This window comes from Astyanax mexicanus, chromosome 2 (genome assembly GCF_023375975.1).
Source record: "Astyanax mexicanus isolate ESR-SI-001 chromosome 2, AstMex3_surface, whole genome shotgun sequence".
NCBI classification, from domain to species: domain Eukaryota; kingdom Metazoa; phylum Chordata; class Actinopteri; order Characiformes; family Acestrorhamphidae; genus Astyanax; species Astyanax mexicanus.
Window position 1 is genome coordinate 8631877 of NC_064409.1, and position 17350 is coordinate 8649226.

Below are 17350 nucleotides of genomic sequence, written 5' to 3' on the forward strand. Positions count from 1 at the left end.
TTTTTACGAGCCTGTTAACTGAATCAAATTTACCCCTATAGAACAAGTTTTGAAGGGAGTTTTTGTAAAATAAAATCTAAAAAAAGCTGTAAAAATAGGGCCATTGCAGACAAACACACATTTCAGTTCCTTTCATAACTACATTATTATTCTGTGTGCAATAACAGAGGCATACGGCAGAAGGTTTTCAGCTGTAAACCCCCCTGGTGGCGGCTAGGTAAATGCAGCCGTGTGGAGCTACAATTCAGAAATAAAGGTCAGACAACGATTTTCACAAGATAACATTTTACTTCGCAGTACAGAAATCATTTAAGCCCCATTTTGCTCAGCACAGTTCTTGGTTGTTTAAAACACTGATGACATTTCGCACAGGGCCCCCGTCATGTCAATACTGCAGCAGACATTTGGTCCTTACTAACGCAACAGAGATATAAAGCAGAACTAGGCCACTTTTCTCATCTGCTTTTAAGAGCTTCTCTCTCTGCAACCAAAACCAGCCAGAGAGACAGTTCCTCTAAAGCACAGTGTTCAAAGCAGCTCTCACAGACTTATACGGTTAAGTAGCTTTCCCGTTGACATGTGCCAGCCTCTGACCAAATGGCCTGAGAATCAAGCACTGCCCCTCACAACAGAGATGTAAAGGCAATTGCTGGAAAAGCCCCAAGCTCCGTCCTTCCAATTTTCAGCCGCACAATTTACAGCTAAAAGGTCAGTTATGTCAAATTAATGCAGTTTTCTCATTTGTCTTTTTAGCAAAAAATGTGTATATAATCAGAGGCTGAATGAGCAATACTTGAAGGAGAAGAAGATTATATACATTTCATGTGCTTGATACTTCCCTTACATTTGCAAAGCAAGGTTAGGACATACGTTGCTAGCTACAGTTCAGTAACTAGTTAAAGCACCAATCTGTAGTAAAACACAATGCATCAATTCAACTCAGTTGGTGAGTGCGGCTTAAAATTATTTGAGGATTTCTTCTGCCTTACCAGCTCATTAATGTTACAGTTTTTCCGTCTCCTACACACTTCTGCTCGAGAGGCCGTCTGAGTTTTTGCACATAATTATAAAAAATACTTTGCGTTTTTCTTTGTTTAAGTACTGTCTGTTACCTGTGCCTTTATATCAATTGAGAAAGATCTGATCATTTGGCATCTTTGGACTAAACATCCTCCCTGTCTGAGCAGGGTGACAACACAATGACATGATGGCAACCAGATACAGGACGTCGACCAACAATCAGTGCAATGTCTCTCAACCTGATTATACAAAGCAGACCGCCAGACCCTTCTCCCCCCTTTAAATGCTAAATTTGTAACGGTATACATGAAATTCCTTTACGGGCAAAAACATATACTTGAAATCATCATCATCATCTAGCCCATTTTGGTTACCTTTTTTTCTTTTTTTTCAATTTTTCTTTTGTTTCTTAAAGATTTACCATCCTCTGAATATCTGATATTCAACAGTGATCTCTGCCTCATTACTGGTCGGCCCCATCGCCGAAGATGTCGTTCTTCTTGCGCTCCATCTCAGCAAAGTCAAAGTCTGTGCCGGTCATGCGCTTGTAGATGTCTTTGATGTCATCACAAGTTGTCTCGAAGTGAGTTGTGGCGTCGTAGGAGCGGGAGATGAAGACCTGAACCCAAACAAAATGCAAGTTTTATAAATGTACCACATGACCTCTGACCCTGTTTTTCATTGCTGGTGGAGTTTTTAAAAACTCAATTAGGCACTTCAACCTAATTGGCCCAACCTTGCAGATGTAAAGTTGGATACAGAAGCTCTAAATCTGTAGCTGCATAGTTTAATTTGGTCCTCCAGTCCTTCATCAGTGCTCTCAGGACATTTCTAGCTAGTGAACTATTCAAAGTACAGAAGTGGCACTGAGGTGTTTAAAAACTCCACTTTTACCAGTACAACATACAATACTAACAAACCAACATCATGGACTACAGTCTGTAGTTATAAAAATATATTAAAAAAAATGGTTCATATATGGTCAGTGGCACTGAAAAATAGTATAGAAATGTGGTATGAAGTTTTTGACTGAGTTGTGTATATATTTTCAGTGCTTTATATAAGTTAAAAGCACCAATTCTATCTAAAATTAATACATTGTCATTACAGGGCATCACATGCAACAGATTACATTATTCTGCGATGCTACAATGCATCAGCATTAATTTTACATCAGTTTCCCTTTTCTCAGTTTAGAAGAACCTGCACCTGTATAACCAGAATATTATACATAAAACAAACTAGTAAAAAAAGAAACAGACAGAAGCATTGCCCAATTTTCTAAACATAATCATAAACATAATAATGTAAAACACAATGCTAAAATGTTATTGCCAGTGAAATCATGCACAATATATTATTTTTGCTGCATCTTTACAAAATTTATAGTATTTGTTGTAATGAACTAACCTGGCTCTCAGCTCCGACATCAGTTGGAGCATACAGATCACTGATGCTCACAAACCTGTAAAAAAAAATTTAAACACATATAAACAATGGGCAGAATGCTATATACCTTCCAATCAATACAGCAATTATATATTCTAAGTTTAAACATGTACTTAACACTTACTTTTGCTCGATAGGTTCCAGGAGGTCCAGGGCTGGCTTGATCTCTTTCTCAGGGTCGTTAGTTTCCACAGTGGTGCTGACAATGGCAATGTATTTACCCTGGGCTGCCACATTGTGTGCATATGAGATCATGCACACATAGATATCTAATGATGGAGAAAAAAAAGCATAAATTATGTTGATCCAACAACTGTAGAAACATTGATACAATGGATCTATTCCTAGTACCCAGTACAGTAGAAACCAGAAGTCCTACATCTCCTAGAACATGCATCTCAGGCTGCTTTCACTTAGCTTTAGCTCCAACCACTAAACAACCACACATGATGTCTCTAATTACTGCCCAAAAGAGTGCTTGATTAGTGAAATGGGGTGTGTTAGATTTGAGTTGGAAGTGTACAGTATATCTACACCTAGGGTTGTTGACTGGAATAGAATTGATTTTATGATCAAACAATGTACAACAAATTACAGCTCAGCTCTGTTTACTCCGTTTGTTTGCCTCAGAGGGGGAATGGACAATATTAGCACAAGGCAAACTCAAACATTAGAGATGGAAAGATAGAAGAGAAATGAGGTGGCAAATAGGCTGTTTTGCCTGTTGCAGAAACATGAGGATGGGCAGAGCTACAAATCACATTGCAAACAGCCAGAAGAGGTGCTAGACCTAGGGTGGCTTCCACCTAGTGTGAGCCATGCCCATCTTTTTTTTTTTTTTTCTTCAATCTTTGCACTCACCAAAACCAACATTCTTAATAGTCACTGGTGAACGCAAAGTGGGCTACTCATTAAATGTTAACTGAAGTTAAAAAAAAAAAAAAAAACTCTTTTGCAGCACTGTGCGCCTTACCGTGCTTCCTGTTGACCTGGTTCTGGGGGATGATGATCTGGCAGGAATTGGCATCTGAGGTGCTCTTGATCGGGTGACTCAAGATGCAGATGACTCTGATCACCTTGCCCACCACCTTGGCACGATCTGAGACATAGCTGGGGTCGCAAATCAGCTGCTTACAGCGGGCAATCTGGACAAAGAATAAAATAGCACCATTAATTTAGCACAATATTACAACGAAGGATATATCACTTAATAAAATCACATGGATAGAGGTGATTGATACAGAATCAAATATAGTTTGACATTTAAAATCTAATCATGTTTCTCCATCTGAATTCATCTGAATGAACTTATCAGGCTGATGTATATTTGGTGCATTAAAAAGAGGGGGGGGGGGCATGCTTTGAGTAATAATTAAACAATAATATACAAAAGGGAGTGCTATAACGTGTAATATTGGCACTGCTCTGCCTTGTGCCTATGACCACATCACAGCAGAGCCAATATTACACATTATAGCAGAAATCTCTGGTGTATTTTTGCGATTATACTGCAGTTGCATAACCACTGTTTATAGAAAGATTTTAAGTTAAGGAGGATAAGACAATTACATCTATTTGGTTATAAAAATGTAAAAAAAATCCATTGCTGCTCTGTTTGGCTTGTAAGCGCTGCATTGTTGCTAGGTTACCTGTATGTGGCAGAGTAGTACATGGAGAGCTTCAGTTACAGTACATTACCGGCTGATTACGGCACTCATACAATGCCTCTCAGCCAATGACCTTGCAGAGTCGGAACTAAATGTGGTATAATAAGGCTTTATCTATTCTAAATGATCAGAACAAGGGCACAACAAACAGGAACCTCACCTCTCCCTCGGATTTCACACCCACTACTTTGCCGTTCTCAAAGATGATTTCTTCAATTGGCTTGTTCAGCATGTAAGTTCCTCCATAGATGGCACTTAATCTGTACAAACATAACACACAATGCTGTAGAATGACACTGTAAACCAACAAAGCTCAGATGGTTACCTCTACAGTACCTATTGTACTATCAGATGCAAAAAAAACAAAACAAAAAAAAAAAACAACACAAAACAGGTGCAAGTGACTGACCTGGCAAAACCCTGGGGGAGTTCTCCAAGACCATACAGGGGGTACAGGTATGGGCTCTTCCCATATCTGGCCAAGGACTCACTGTACAACTTAACTCTGTTTATCGTCTCTATACAGGGCTGATCCAGATAACTAGAGGGGGGTGGGGTGATAAAGAGGAGGGAAAAGCATGAAAAGGAGATAAAGAACACATTTGTTTTCAACCAGATGTATTCAATGCATTTAGCTGGAGACGTGACATGTCCCAGTGATCAGACAACTCACTCGTCTGTACGATAGAGGGCAATGGCGTGGCCTGTGAAGTCAATGACGTCTTGGCCCAAGTCAAATTTCTTGTAAACCTCACGCATTGTGGTCTTCTTAGGGTCGACACCCTCCATGGTCTTTGGGTCGTTCTCATCGAAGTTGGCAACAAAAACCAGAAACTTTCTGAACCTCCTCTTCTCAAACAGCCCCATGAGACCTGCAAAAGCAAAGAGAACCTTTAGATGTTCTCACATGACCCATGATGAGTGAACACAGACAAGACTAGTTACTGTGTTAAACTAAATATCAGAGCACAACAGCTTTAAGGAACTTTTTTTAGCAGGTTGGGAGAGGAACTGCCAAAACACCAGCCATAACAATAATCTGATCATAACCAGACTACTGTGTTCTAAATATAAAAAGGGAAGTAATACCAAAAAAGAAACTGCTTTAGTGTCAACATATTAAAATTTTATTTTCTTCTTCCTCATAGATATGAGAGGGTTCAGGACTGATGAAAATTTCACACAATAAAAAAAAATCCTACTTACTAGAAGCTAGAGCTTCAGTCTCAGTGGAGGGCACCTTGTAGATGCCACCCTTCTTGTAGACGAAGCTTCCCTCGATCACTTTGAAGTCCAGGTAACGTGTCACCTGTGTGATCAGCAGCATACGAACCAGCTGACCTAAAACATGCACACAGGGGAAAACAATGACATTTGCAAAAAGCATATCAAATTTAGTGTACAGAGCACATGTAACTGCATACTTTACGCTGCAACATACAGCATAGCCTAACAAACACACCGGGCCAGAAATGTGACTTAGCGCTGTGCAATGCAGACACCAATGATTGCATTCCTGTCTTCACAGTAAAACTGCACAATTACACACACCCACCAACATGCAACTGTGCACACTGGCGTTGGCACATGAGCAGATTATACTGTAGACTACCTTGATAATGTAAAAAGGCTGGTTTGTCTCAGTAAGTGTTTGACAGTGTAATGAAAAGTAAAGAAAATTTGGCACGTACTGTTATTTTTGTTCCATTATTTTTGTAAAGTTATAATATTGGCTAAAATATGTTTGGTACGGTACACAATGTGGAATTCTATGGAAGTTTATGCCAGTTATTAATTCACTGATTTGCTGTAATACTAAAATTGATTTGAGTTGTACAGTTTAAAATATATATTGTTTAATATAAAATTAAATTCTATGACAAGATATTGACTGTAATGGAAGGTATTCCACTTGGGTCTTTTCGCCCATACACAGCAAGAGTTTCCCCAGGAATGCCTCTGCCAGATCGCAACACTTCCTTGGCCAGCCAGGTCATCAGATTTATTGCAAACCAAGCCTTTATTGGACTAACGGACACTAACTTCGCACTTACAAGTGTACAGAATTTACAGGCTCAGCTGCAACATCTCTAATCAAATGTGCTGTAGAAGGTCTTGTATAAAACCTGTATGGGACCACGCCAAACCTTATGTCATCTTGTATTAATGTTTGGAAGGACCAACAGGGCACTACAGTCTCCTTTCAATTATTCACTTTTCATCAATAAACAATTTCTCTTTAATATTGTAATCCCTTTTAGACACCATCATTACATTCGCACAAAGCTCCATTCCATTATTATGATCCTCTTTTCGATGCATGAATGACCAGCTGGCTGAATAAAGTGTTAAATCATAACTGATTGCTAGGCAACAGGATCAGCTGAGCTGTGGAATCTGGCAGCACTTGGCTCGGAGTTCTCCAGAATGTGATTAGCTATTATTTGCTGAGGACCGCAGCTCAGGGTGTGCAGGAAACGCACAGGAAACGGTTGTTCATTCTCACCGTTAGCCATGAGGAACTTAGGGATGAGGTCAACGTTCCAGTCACGGCCTTTTCCCATTGACTCAGGTGGGCTGCCAGGTAGACTGAAACGTTTGAACAGCTAAGGAAAGAAATTTACATTTTAATTTAACTTTGTGTGCTATAATATGGTAATATAAAATACCACTTAAATGGCGGATATACTATCTTTATACTAAAAAGGTTTGAATAGAAGGGCTTACATCCTCCAGAGGGGTAATGGAGGCACTGTCTCCCCCATAATAAGAGTTCCGGTCCATATGGAGGACTTTCTTCCCCTTCACAGACATGATCCCCGACAGGATACATTCCTATAGGAAACAAACAGCAAGCAAAAAAAAAAAACATTTAAAAAATGTACTTTTTTTCTGTTCCAACAGACATGCTAACATATAAATAAAAGGTACACATTCTTAACATGTCCCTATGGGGCATCAAAAAACAAACAAACAAAAAAAAAAACAACAACCAGGTGACTCACTCCTACATTTTTCTGCATGTGCCCACACCCAATATCCTCAGTTTCAGAGTCACCCTGCACTTCCTTAAATTTAGCTATGATGGTCTCAAGCTTCAGGACTAAAAGGATATAAAGCTCTGAGCTGCTGACACTTCCGCTTTCACCTCATGCATGGCATTTCATAGACAGACAGTTCTTATTTATCCGGTCTTTGGTTGTAATTTGGACTGAGGAAAGACAATTCCTATCCATTCATTTCCTTCAGAAACACCAAGCTGACTTGACTAAGCGACAGATGGACAACCCATCTGGTTTGCTTTATCACAAGGACAAAATAGACAAGAAAACTCTGCTGCTCTTCTCTGAGTAAATTAAGCATTTTTGATCTAAAGAAAGAAAACTGGATGCTACACTTTACTAAAGCAACAGCTGTACACAGTTACACTCTTGGAAATAAAGATGCTACCAAAGAGTTTGCCATAAAATAACTTCTGTAAAGGACAAAGGGGGTAACTAACCTTTACATCAGCTATAACATTTACACAAGTGACAGAAGTGAAAACACTGATTTTCCACAAAAACATGTTTTAAGCAAAAAATAAAAAAACATCACTTCGACAAGGGCCAAACTTTAATAGCTTGATGCCCATTCTAAGTATTGACCAAGTACATGATTAAGCCCAGTAGAGTATTACAATACGGCAGAGCTAACAAACACCACTGACCACACAAAACAGCAAACAGTGCAGACCAGATTTCACTACCATCAAAAGTACAGCAGAAACAGCTGGAAAGCATTCCCACTTTTAATGGTGTTTCCACTCAGACCTTCACAGTGTAGGATTTTGTGGCAATTATACATTTACATGTGGTTGAATTCATTAAATAAAGTACAGTTTACTTGTAGAGACAATGAACAGAACACTGCAGAAGCCCTGCATGATGATTCATTAAAGTTTGCCAGTAACACTTAATGTGGCTTTCTCCACATTCACAATACTAAATAAGTAATGTGACTAAACTAAAAGATGCTCAGCATCTGTCTCAAAAACACTGACTCGTCAATCTCTAGTCAATACCTACCAAACGTGGTCCAAGAAAGAACAATGTGATGGCCAGTGACAGAGCCATACCCTCATAAGGCCCATTGATATGATCCAAGGAGCCCCCACCCCAGAATATCTTGGTGCCAAATACCAAATAACTCCTTTAGATATCTTGTAAAGTCCATGCATTCAACTGTCAGATCAACTGTGGTGCCACAAAGGGGGACCTACTTACTTTATGGCAGGTGGTGATAATGTTATGGCTGATCAGAGCATATTGCTTTGTAAAATTAAAATGGTTCTTTTACAGCATTGCTCCTTTGAAAATCCTTTGTAGTAGACCTTTATTTTTAACAGTATATAACAAAGGATATTAAAGTGAAGGCACGACACTAAACAGACTTAAATACAGCATGTGTAGAGAGGTGGAAGCCAATGATTCCAAAGAATTCAGATCACGCCCCATTTCAGAGCTGGAATTTATACGGGCTTCAGAGCTACACAGACAACACTCTTTTATAATACGCTCCTGAAGTAAACATTGTAATAAGGGGTACCATCACATGAATAAGCCATGTTAAAGCCAGTTTGAGAAATAACAAATAAGCACATGAGCTAACACTGAACATTTCCTTGCCTTCTCAGAGGCTGTAATGCGATTAGCTCTAGTTGTAGAGGCGGCAAACCTCAGAGCCATGTGATGAGGTGGACTTTACACAGGGCATGAACAACAGGCCATCCGCAACAACGCAGACACTAATTTGCGTCACGTAACTGCTTGTTAAGACTCAGATAACATTTCTTTATGCATTATTGCAGACCAAATCAAATCGCTCCAGAGGATCACCATGGAAATTCCAACACAAGTAGCAGGATTCTTTTAAAAAGGAATGGAGCCAGGGTGTGAGCATAGTAAAAAAGCAGTGGGTCTGAACGAAGCCAAGCTTCCCACAGCAGGACTGACAGTACCAAAGTGCTGCAGGGAAAGAGGGTTTTGTTTGTAATGCGTTAAATCCAATCTTTTATAGGGGGTGTGATGATGGCCCCTGTTGTTGCCCATCAGAGGACAGTAGATTTTGCTCCATTGTTGAACAGGAAATGCAGCTTATGGATGCTCTTCTGTTTTGTTCTCACTGAGCACTCTCCTCTCCCTATTCAGTCTGAGTTAGACCTGGCCAGAGCATTCCTTGCTTGACTGGCATCCAAATAGAGACACACCCTCAAAATCAAGGGAAAACTAAACTGCCACACGTCTTCATTTGCAACCACTTGCGCTTTTTCTGGCTTTGGTGGTTTCTGATGACTGTGCTAGAGCTAAAAAGCTGGTCGCAATCACACCCCTCACAGAAAAATCAATGTCTCTCCTTTTAGCTGAAACGCTCATCACTCCAGATTGCAGAATAAAGCACCAACGCAGCATCTATACAACATGCTTTCTACAACCTCACTACTGACAGATGAGAAGAATTGTATTTGAATATAAACTATATGTAACATTTAACAGGGACCACCAAATTCTGTCAGAACTGGGCATGATTTGTTTTGTGCTGATGCTCTAGTAATTGCTTCAGAGACACAGCAAAGGTATATGGCTTATCATATCAAATATGTTAAATATATACAGACCAAACCATGCCAATTATACAGAACTGCATGGATTTTTTTCAAGATAATATGTTAGCATTTAAAAGCCCATCATTTCAAAACAGCTTTGAGAACTCTAAGATGTAATTAGCATTTGGATCAATAAATGCACAAAATAATGTTTGGCTTGTTCTGCTACTGCGCTTGCACAGATCTCCACTTGGAGGATGGTTTAGTAATCCTTCAATCCTTCAGCATCCTACATGAAACCAGCAAGCTGACTGTTTTTTGTTTGTTGAAGGGTGGGGTAGTGCTGGGCGATATAACGATATCGATTTGTTTCGCGATAATTTTTCCCTCGATGACGATGATAAGCCTGTGCAATAGAATTCGATAAACATTCATTTCCATTTCCGTCTAAGTGGCGCGGCAAACAACGAAAACACAACGTGTAATCAATCCAGAAGACGCTGGAGCAAATTAATAAATAGTTAAGAAAATTGTAATAGTTATTCTCATGCATGCAACAAAAAACCCTAAAGAATAGTGGAGTATGGCCCGACACACGCAAACAACCATAGTGTTTGTACTTTGGGAATAAACGGCCGCACTGTTCAGCACGTTTTAAATAAATTTTAAGTAAATTTTAAGCACTAAATGTAATTAATTCAATTTATATTAGGACCTCGGGGCAGGTGCTGCAAAAATGTGTATGTGGGGCGCGGATTAAAGGAAGAGGTTTTTTTGCGGAGTGGTAACAGGACAAAAACACCTTAAGAATGATGTCTAAATGACTTTCCTCTAATCTAATATAATTTAACATGGTTTAAGGATATAAAATAATTTCTAAACAAACGAACTTTTTAATATTGAGCTTATGGCCCAAGTGCAAAAACACAAAATCATTTATCATTTAGATTATCTGCCTGAACGCGAGCCCGAACCCGAGCTTGAACGCCAGCCTGACTCAGGCGCTGCATGAACTCGGGCCGGTCGAGAACACCGCTTTCCTCTCAGATTAGGCGGAAGAAAATGGTCTTTTTTTTAATGTAACAAATCACACTGTGATTTTTGTGATATTTCCCCAATTACAGCTCAGCTGCGCGTTTAAAGCTCAACGCATGAATTAATCGGTGCGCTGTGCGCCGCGCGTGCTCGCGGGGGATTTGACGCGTCTGTCAAGCAAGTTAATGGACCGTTTTGGGGGCAGAGATTAAGAAGTACAGCAGGTACATCTCAGATTTGTAGTTTAATGCTCTACTAAATTACTGGCTTTAAAACTGGCTCATGATATGGTCGGTTCTGGCTGGATTTTTTCCTGCCTACAGGCTGCATTTGACGGAAAGCAGCTCCTCAGTCAGACAACAGTGTCAGCATACAAATCGTGTGCGTTTCCTACAGGACAAACCATTTAAAAGTGCAGATAAACTCATTAAAAAATCACACAGTGTCTGTCTGGCTTAAAATACTTTTAATAAGGTACAGCTTTTAAATTAATAAATCAACATTCATTAAAAATCCGTGAGAAGTTCTGTATGCTAAATGACAAGCTAAGCTAATAAGCTAATAACATTTAATAATAACAGAAAAATAGATATGAATTTGGAAAATAACCAACTAAAGTGAGCTCAAAATACAATAATAAATATAATCTAACGAATTTCAAAATATAAATTAGAAATATTGAACTTCAATATTAAATTCAACTTCAACTACAAAAAACGCAAGGACCGATAGAACATAACGAACAGAAAAAAATAAATTTGAAATTGGAAAAAAAGTTCAAAATGCTAAAAGAAATAAAACCTAACGAATTTCAGAATATAAAATCTAAATATTGCACTGCAGCAGTACAAAAGCCTAAGTGCTTAAACAAACAAACCAAAAAACAGCCTATCACAAATCATTTTTTGAGCCCGACCCAGCTGAGGAAAAGGTGGGAAATCTTTTTTTTTCCGGCTGGGTCTTGGAAAACTTTGTGGTGAATTAAAGGGGCCGAGTTGCAATTTTTGTTTTACTTTAATCAGTTTTTAATCCGTCTTTTTAAAAACAAATATTCCAATATTGGCTGCCAATCAGTGCCCAATATTCTGAGCTCAAAAAACGCTATTCGGGCCAGCCCTACTAATCTAATATAATTTAACATGGTTTAAGAATATAAAATAATTTCTAAACAAACGAAATATTTAATATTGAGCTTATAGCCCAAGTTTTTTTTTCAGTCATGGAAAATTGGAAAAAATTGGAAAAAAGCCCGAGTTCATGCAGCGCCTGAGTCAGGCTGACGTTCAAGCTCGGGTTCTGGCTCGCGTTCATGATTAATTTGTTTTTTTTAAAAACTAATATTGGAATATTCGCTACCAATTACTGCCAAATATCCGGAGCTCAAAAAATGCTATTCGGGCCAGCCCTAATAATTATGGAGATACAGAAAAAAATATTGTGATAAAACTTCCATCACTCCCTTATTCTCTCACTAATAAAAACAAACCTTTAAGTGTGACACAAAGTGATTTGATTTATATCGTGATACATATCGATATCGACTGATATGGAAAACTATATCGTGATAAGATTTTTTCCCATATCGCCCAGCTCTAGGGTGGGGCTTTATCTGTAAACAGACACCATTTTAAGTGTTGACGTCATAGTGGTTTGTGTCATAGCACTGGAGGTTAAGTATAAGTGTTACAAGAGGCTCTTACTGTACACTTGCACCTGAAATGCTCTTAATACCTTAATAAAGAAAAAAAAAGCTGGCACCACTGACCACTGACAGCCACACAATAATAATGCACATCCTAATCTGACTTTCCTTATCCCAACAAAGATACATACAGACTGATGCTGACTTTTCAATTAACAAGTCCTTTTAAAGTTTAAGGGGGTGTGTTATAACATAACATGCAGATTGCATCCAGGACAAAGACTGAGGAACACTTCCGATATACACACACACGCACACACACACATATATATATATATATATAAAATGTGTGTATAAAATTTTCTCTGATATCTCTATATTTAAAAACAAACATTTGCAACACTTATTTTTTCTAGTCTGGAAAAGGTAGAGCCTAGTTTGTGACCTTTCAAAGTAATTTGTTTTGATCTGCCTTATATTACATACACTAATATAAACAAACATGCGAGCATGAAATAAAATCAACTAAAACCAACAGCTTCTGAGCCAAGAAAAACTAAAGACAACTGAGAACTACCCACATTCCCACCATTCCACAAAATTAACTCAGCTACAAATTCCACAATAAATCAAGATCTTTCAACATCTCCTACCTGGATCTGGACAAGCTTTAATTACAGCAGATAAGAGCCATCCAAGTTCAAACCTATCAAACAGTGTACAAAACTGCTGACCGTTCCAATACAGCACATATGCTCGGAATGACTAAATGGATGCAATAAGAGTTAAATGTTAAACAGTACTATGGTTTAAAAAAATAAAAATCAGCTGAGACCATGAGGTCTGGGCCTTCGTTTCTCAGCGTAGACAGACTTTAGTCAGTCACATGAAAGAAACCCAATGTCTCAGGTAAACTGACATTTCAACTCCTTTTTCATGAGTCTGGCTGCCTGCTGAGGCCCAGAGGTTTGACTACATCAGTCTGTCTGTCTATCTATCAGACAGTCCCAAATGTCAGCCTACTATCATGGTGTCAAAATCTACCAGGGCTTGCTATTCTCAAAACTGCCACTTTTCTCCTCCCCCTTTGTGCTCACCAACTGTTTTTTTTATTGGCTGTCACTTGTTTCGAGCTGAACACTCAGATTTGGGCCTGGCTTCTGAATGATGACTTGCTTTATTCACTCCTTGAATTTCCAGAAAACTGACATTTTGCACAGTGGAAGAAAATACGTGGCTATTGATAATAATAAGAGCCTCTACATGCTAATTTAGCTGTCAATACACAGACAAGTGCCAATCACAGTAGATTCCACTGAACAGGGCACAAGAGAGGGAGGGAAGGAGTCAAGGAGAGAGAGAAACAATGATTAAGCAACATAAACAACTGCATCTTAAAGACACCATTGAACAATCTTATCTTTATTTAAAACAGAAAACTATGCACAAAAGAGATCTGTGTCCAGATTAGTAAAACAAATCCAAAACAAACACAATACAGAATCTGTAATAAAAACATACCTTGTTTCCTTCACTTCTAGAGATACTTCAAAAAGCAATGTCTCACTAGCAAATAGCTCTCTTTATCCCTGCCCATGCTGGTAGTGCGAACTCTGCAGAACTTTCACTTCTGTCAAGCTGCATACAAATTCCTATTTGTGACGTACAGACAATATGAAACTCCTCCAGAAAAAAGGTGTTCCTCCACATTCTCAACTTCCTCTTTCCTGCTTAGATGTGCTACTCTGTGCAGGGCCTGACTGGGGCCATTTCAATGTTTCCTGAACATCACTCATGCTTGCATGTTTTGCATATCCTGGTCCACAGTGACACCATTAAAATCTACATTAAGCCAAGCAGTAAAATCACTATTGGTTCCGCACTAACGTGCAATTATCTTCTTACATGGCAATAAAGTAATAAGTGAAGAGTGTAGCTTAATCTTCCTTGCTAATCCTTCATTTTCAGCAGCTGCAGGGGATGTAAAGCTGGGCTTTTTAACAACTACCACTATGGGCTGAAACAAACCCTGTTTCATTATAACCTGAATGAAAAGTAGGCTACAGCAAGTAGATTAAAACTCATCATCAGTCATTTTTTAAGTCTGTCGTAACATCAGTATGACTTGCATAAACAAAAATACTGAATTACACATCATGTTATTACATGCTGTGTGGCGCAAAATTACAGAGTCTGGTGCGGGCAAGAAAATAAAAATCCTTTATAAGGCCACTACGGTTAATGAGATCAAATATATACGAAGGGCTTTCACATTTCGTTTTTTGCAAAATACTTAACTGTTTACTGTTCCGTTCCGTTTGTGTGTGCGCAAAAAACAGCACATCAAACAAAAGATTTGATGTAAGAATAACAAATGGCATAAGTGCAACAGCATAAAACTAAGTGCCTGTCTGCAAAATTATGGAATAAATGGAACGTATATATGCAATATAGTGTAAAAAAAAAAAAAAAAAAAAAAAAAAAAAAAAAATTACATTTTAAACTTGTAACTACACTGAAATCACATCATCTAAAAACTTACCTTGTTTGCAAAAAGTTAGTTAAAGCAATTTGGCTTCTCCTAATGGAAACTGTTGACCTGTATCTGTTATTGTGGATGAACAAAGAGTCTACAATTGGATAACATACTAAACCCAAGTTGATTATTTAGTGTTTAGTCTAATTTAGTGTTTAGGCATTTCACAAGTTTCAGGATTTTAAGAATTGGTGAAACTGTCATTAATTGCTAAAGTAATGTAGTTTTGAGAAGGCAGAATTGAAATGTAGAACTTCACCCAAGGATTAAATAGTTAAAAAGAATATTTATTACAAAATATTTGATTAGGACAACAGAGGCATAATAAATGATGGTACTTGCTTACATTCTTTTCGTAATTTAGCTGCTAGCTACATTAGAATGTATATATGCTACATCTACTAGCAGGTCTACTAGCATTACTTGTAGTAATCCAGAACACTGTTCTATTGTCTATTATTACTTTAGCTAGGTATCTCTTCTTGTACTGAAACAGAGATACCTAGCTAAAAAAAAAATAATATGACTTAGGTATCTTGTCAACCACTGTGGTTACTTCATTAGTTTTGTTTCCAACACAGAGCTAGCTACTTAACCCTCTATGCCACGAATTATATTTTTGGGAGGAAAGATTGAGAATCTCTTTGGATATATCAAACATACATTTCCATTTGACTTAAACTGATCATATGAATCAAATGTAGAGAAAGAAACACCCAAAACATACATGAGTGGTGCACCAGCAGGCAACGAATGAAAGCCACTGTATTAGGAAGTTTACAACAAGATTGTAATACAAATATAAACAACCAAATATACTTCTTTACATATCCTTGTAGACAGTGCATATTTTAATCTATGAGCCACTTGTACGATACTTTCTATTAGACGTAGACATGCCTTTAAACATTATACTAAAAATACATATAAACAACTAAATACATACAAATAACGTATGGTGTATTTAATGGGTCATAACCAAAAATGTGGTTTGGTTATTCCATAAAGGATTAACTGTGCATCATATAAAGCATTGGGTTGAGTTATTTGGTAAGGATTAATGCTGTAATGAGGGTGCGGTTGTTTACTGACCCTTCTTAAACAATGAGTTAACTTTCAGTACGGCACTGACATAGCTATTTAAAGAGGTAGCCGATTAAGTGGAGAAAAATCCACACCCTGACTAACTTTAGCTCGTGATAAATACGAAACAGAAACTGCGGGGAGCCAATTTGTTCGGTTTATCTGTATATAATGAAGCAGTTTGGTATAAGAAATCTTATTTACGAGTTAAAACTCAGTTTCGCGGTTTATACTTAAGCTAGCTAGCTACCTACATGGCGTTAGCCAGCTTAGCTAAGATAGCTAGATAGCTAAGTAACTTAACCAGCTAAATTACAAGTAAATCACTATAAAAATCAATATAACTGTGTCCGGTTGTTGGTTATAGGTGGTTATAGCCACACACCGGGTGTCCAGCTGGCATTCACTGAAAGCTCTGTGTAGCCACGTAGCTAGCTATGTTAGCTTAGCTTAGTTTAGCGACGTTAGTTAGCTAGGTAGCTAACCTAGCTAGTAACTAGCTAGCTAATCTAGCTAACGATCTGGCAAATTAGCTAGCTAGCTTTGTTTTTTATAAATACGTGTTTTAAAATAATAAACAGCACGAAATCCCTTACGGATCTAAAAGAGACATTAATCTTTATTTATCTAACTAAGCTACCCCGTTAATGATAAACACCTCATTAGCTTAGTTAGCCATCAGCTATCCTGACGTTTGGCGCTGCTTATTAGTAAGTAGGGCGAAGTCAGCGGAACACTTAGCTAAGTTAGCTTAGCCTAGCTCTACACTGTGCTACAATTATTAGCCTGCTTGACTGGGATACAGCTATATGTTAGCTAGCAAGCTAACCTACCGTTAGCATTGTCAGCCTCTGCTTAAGCCTTTGCAGATACGTGGTGCTTTCAAAGCACAAGAAAAGCACAAAGACGCTAAAAATGCCGAGAGTTTAGCTAAATAAGTCATGTATACCGTGAGTCCGGTCCCCAGCACGATAACGTCGTATTCTTCATTCATTTTTCCTCGAGTTTAATCCCCTTTTCCTGTACGCTGGCCTGAAGAAAATGGAGATCAGCGGAGCTGCGAGTGAAAGAAGGCGGTGTATGGTCAGGCAGGTCGGCTGAGCGGCGGGGGAGGGAGGAGTCGGGTGCTTTACGTTTAAGGGGCTTTTCTTGTTTAAAACGGGCTTCGCCTTTGGAGCTAAAGCAGGCTATATGTTATATATACAACATAAAAAAATCAGAGACTACTTAAAAATAATGAGTTACTTTGATTTGACCAAATTATAAAACTCTGGAATATAATCAAGAGTAAGATAGAAGATCACAAGCCATCAAACCAAGCTAAACTGCTTGGA

General features: G+C 38.3%; 1 protein-coding gene across 1 annotated transcript; it reads right to left on the reverse strand.

Annotated features, from left to right (window-relative positions):
- Positions 1 to 268: 268 nt before the first annotated feature.
- On the reverse strand, positions 269 to 17124 carry gdi2 (GDP dissociation inhibitor 2). The gene is made up of 11 exons (XM_007252402.4): positions 16966 to 17124; positions 6864 to 6971; positions 6643 to 6742; positions 5343 to 5477; positions 4810 to 5008; positions 4546 to 4677; positions 4297 to 4396; positions 3443 to 3614; positions 2594 to 2738; positions 2431 to 2485; positions 269 to 1639 (listed from the first exon to the last, which is right to left on the reverse strand). Exons 1-11 carry the CDS (start codon positions 17008 to 17010, stop codon positions 1484 to 1486), a joined length of 1347 nt encoding a protein of 448 aa, XP_007252464.3. The 5' UTR covers positions 17011 to 17124; the 3' UTR covers positions 269 to 1483.
- Positions 17125 to 17350: the final 226 nt, after the last annotated feature.

Bases quoted from the DNA above. Each gene is read 5' to 3' on its own strand.
- gdi2 (XM_007252402.4), bottom strand. From the start codon at position 17,010: ATGAATGAAGAATACGACGTTATCGTGCTGGGGACCGGACTCACG. The intron at 4,678-4,809 runs GTGAGTTGTCTG...ACCCCCCTCTAG, and splicing joins GCCCTCTATCGTACAGACGA to TTATCTGGATCAGCCCTGTA. The intron at 2,486-2,593 runs GTAAGTGTTAAG...TTTTTTTTACAG, and splicing joins CTGGAACCTATCGAGCAAAA to GTTTGTGAGCATCAGTGATC.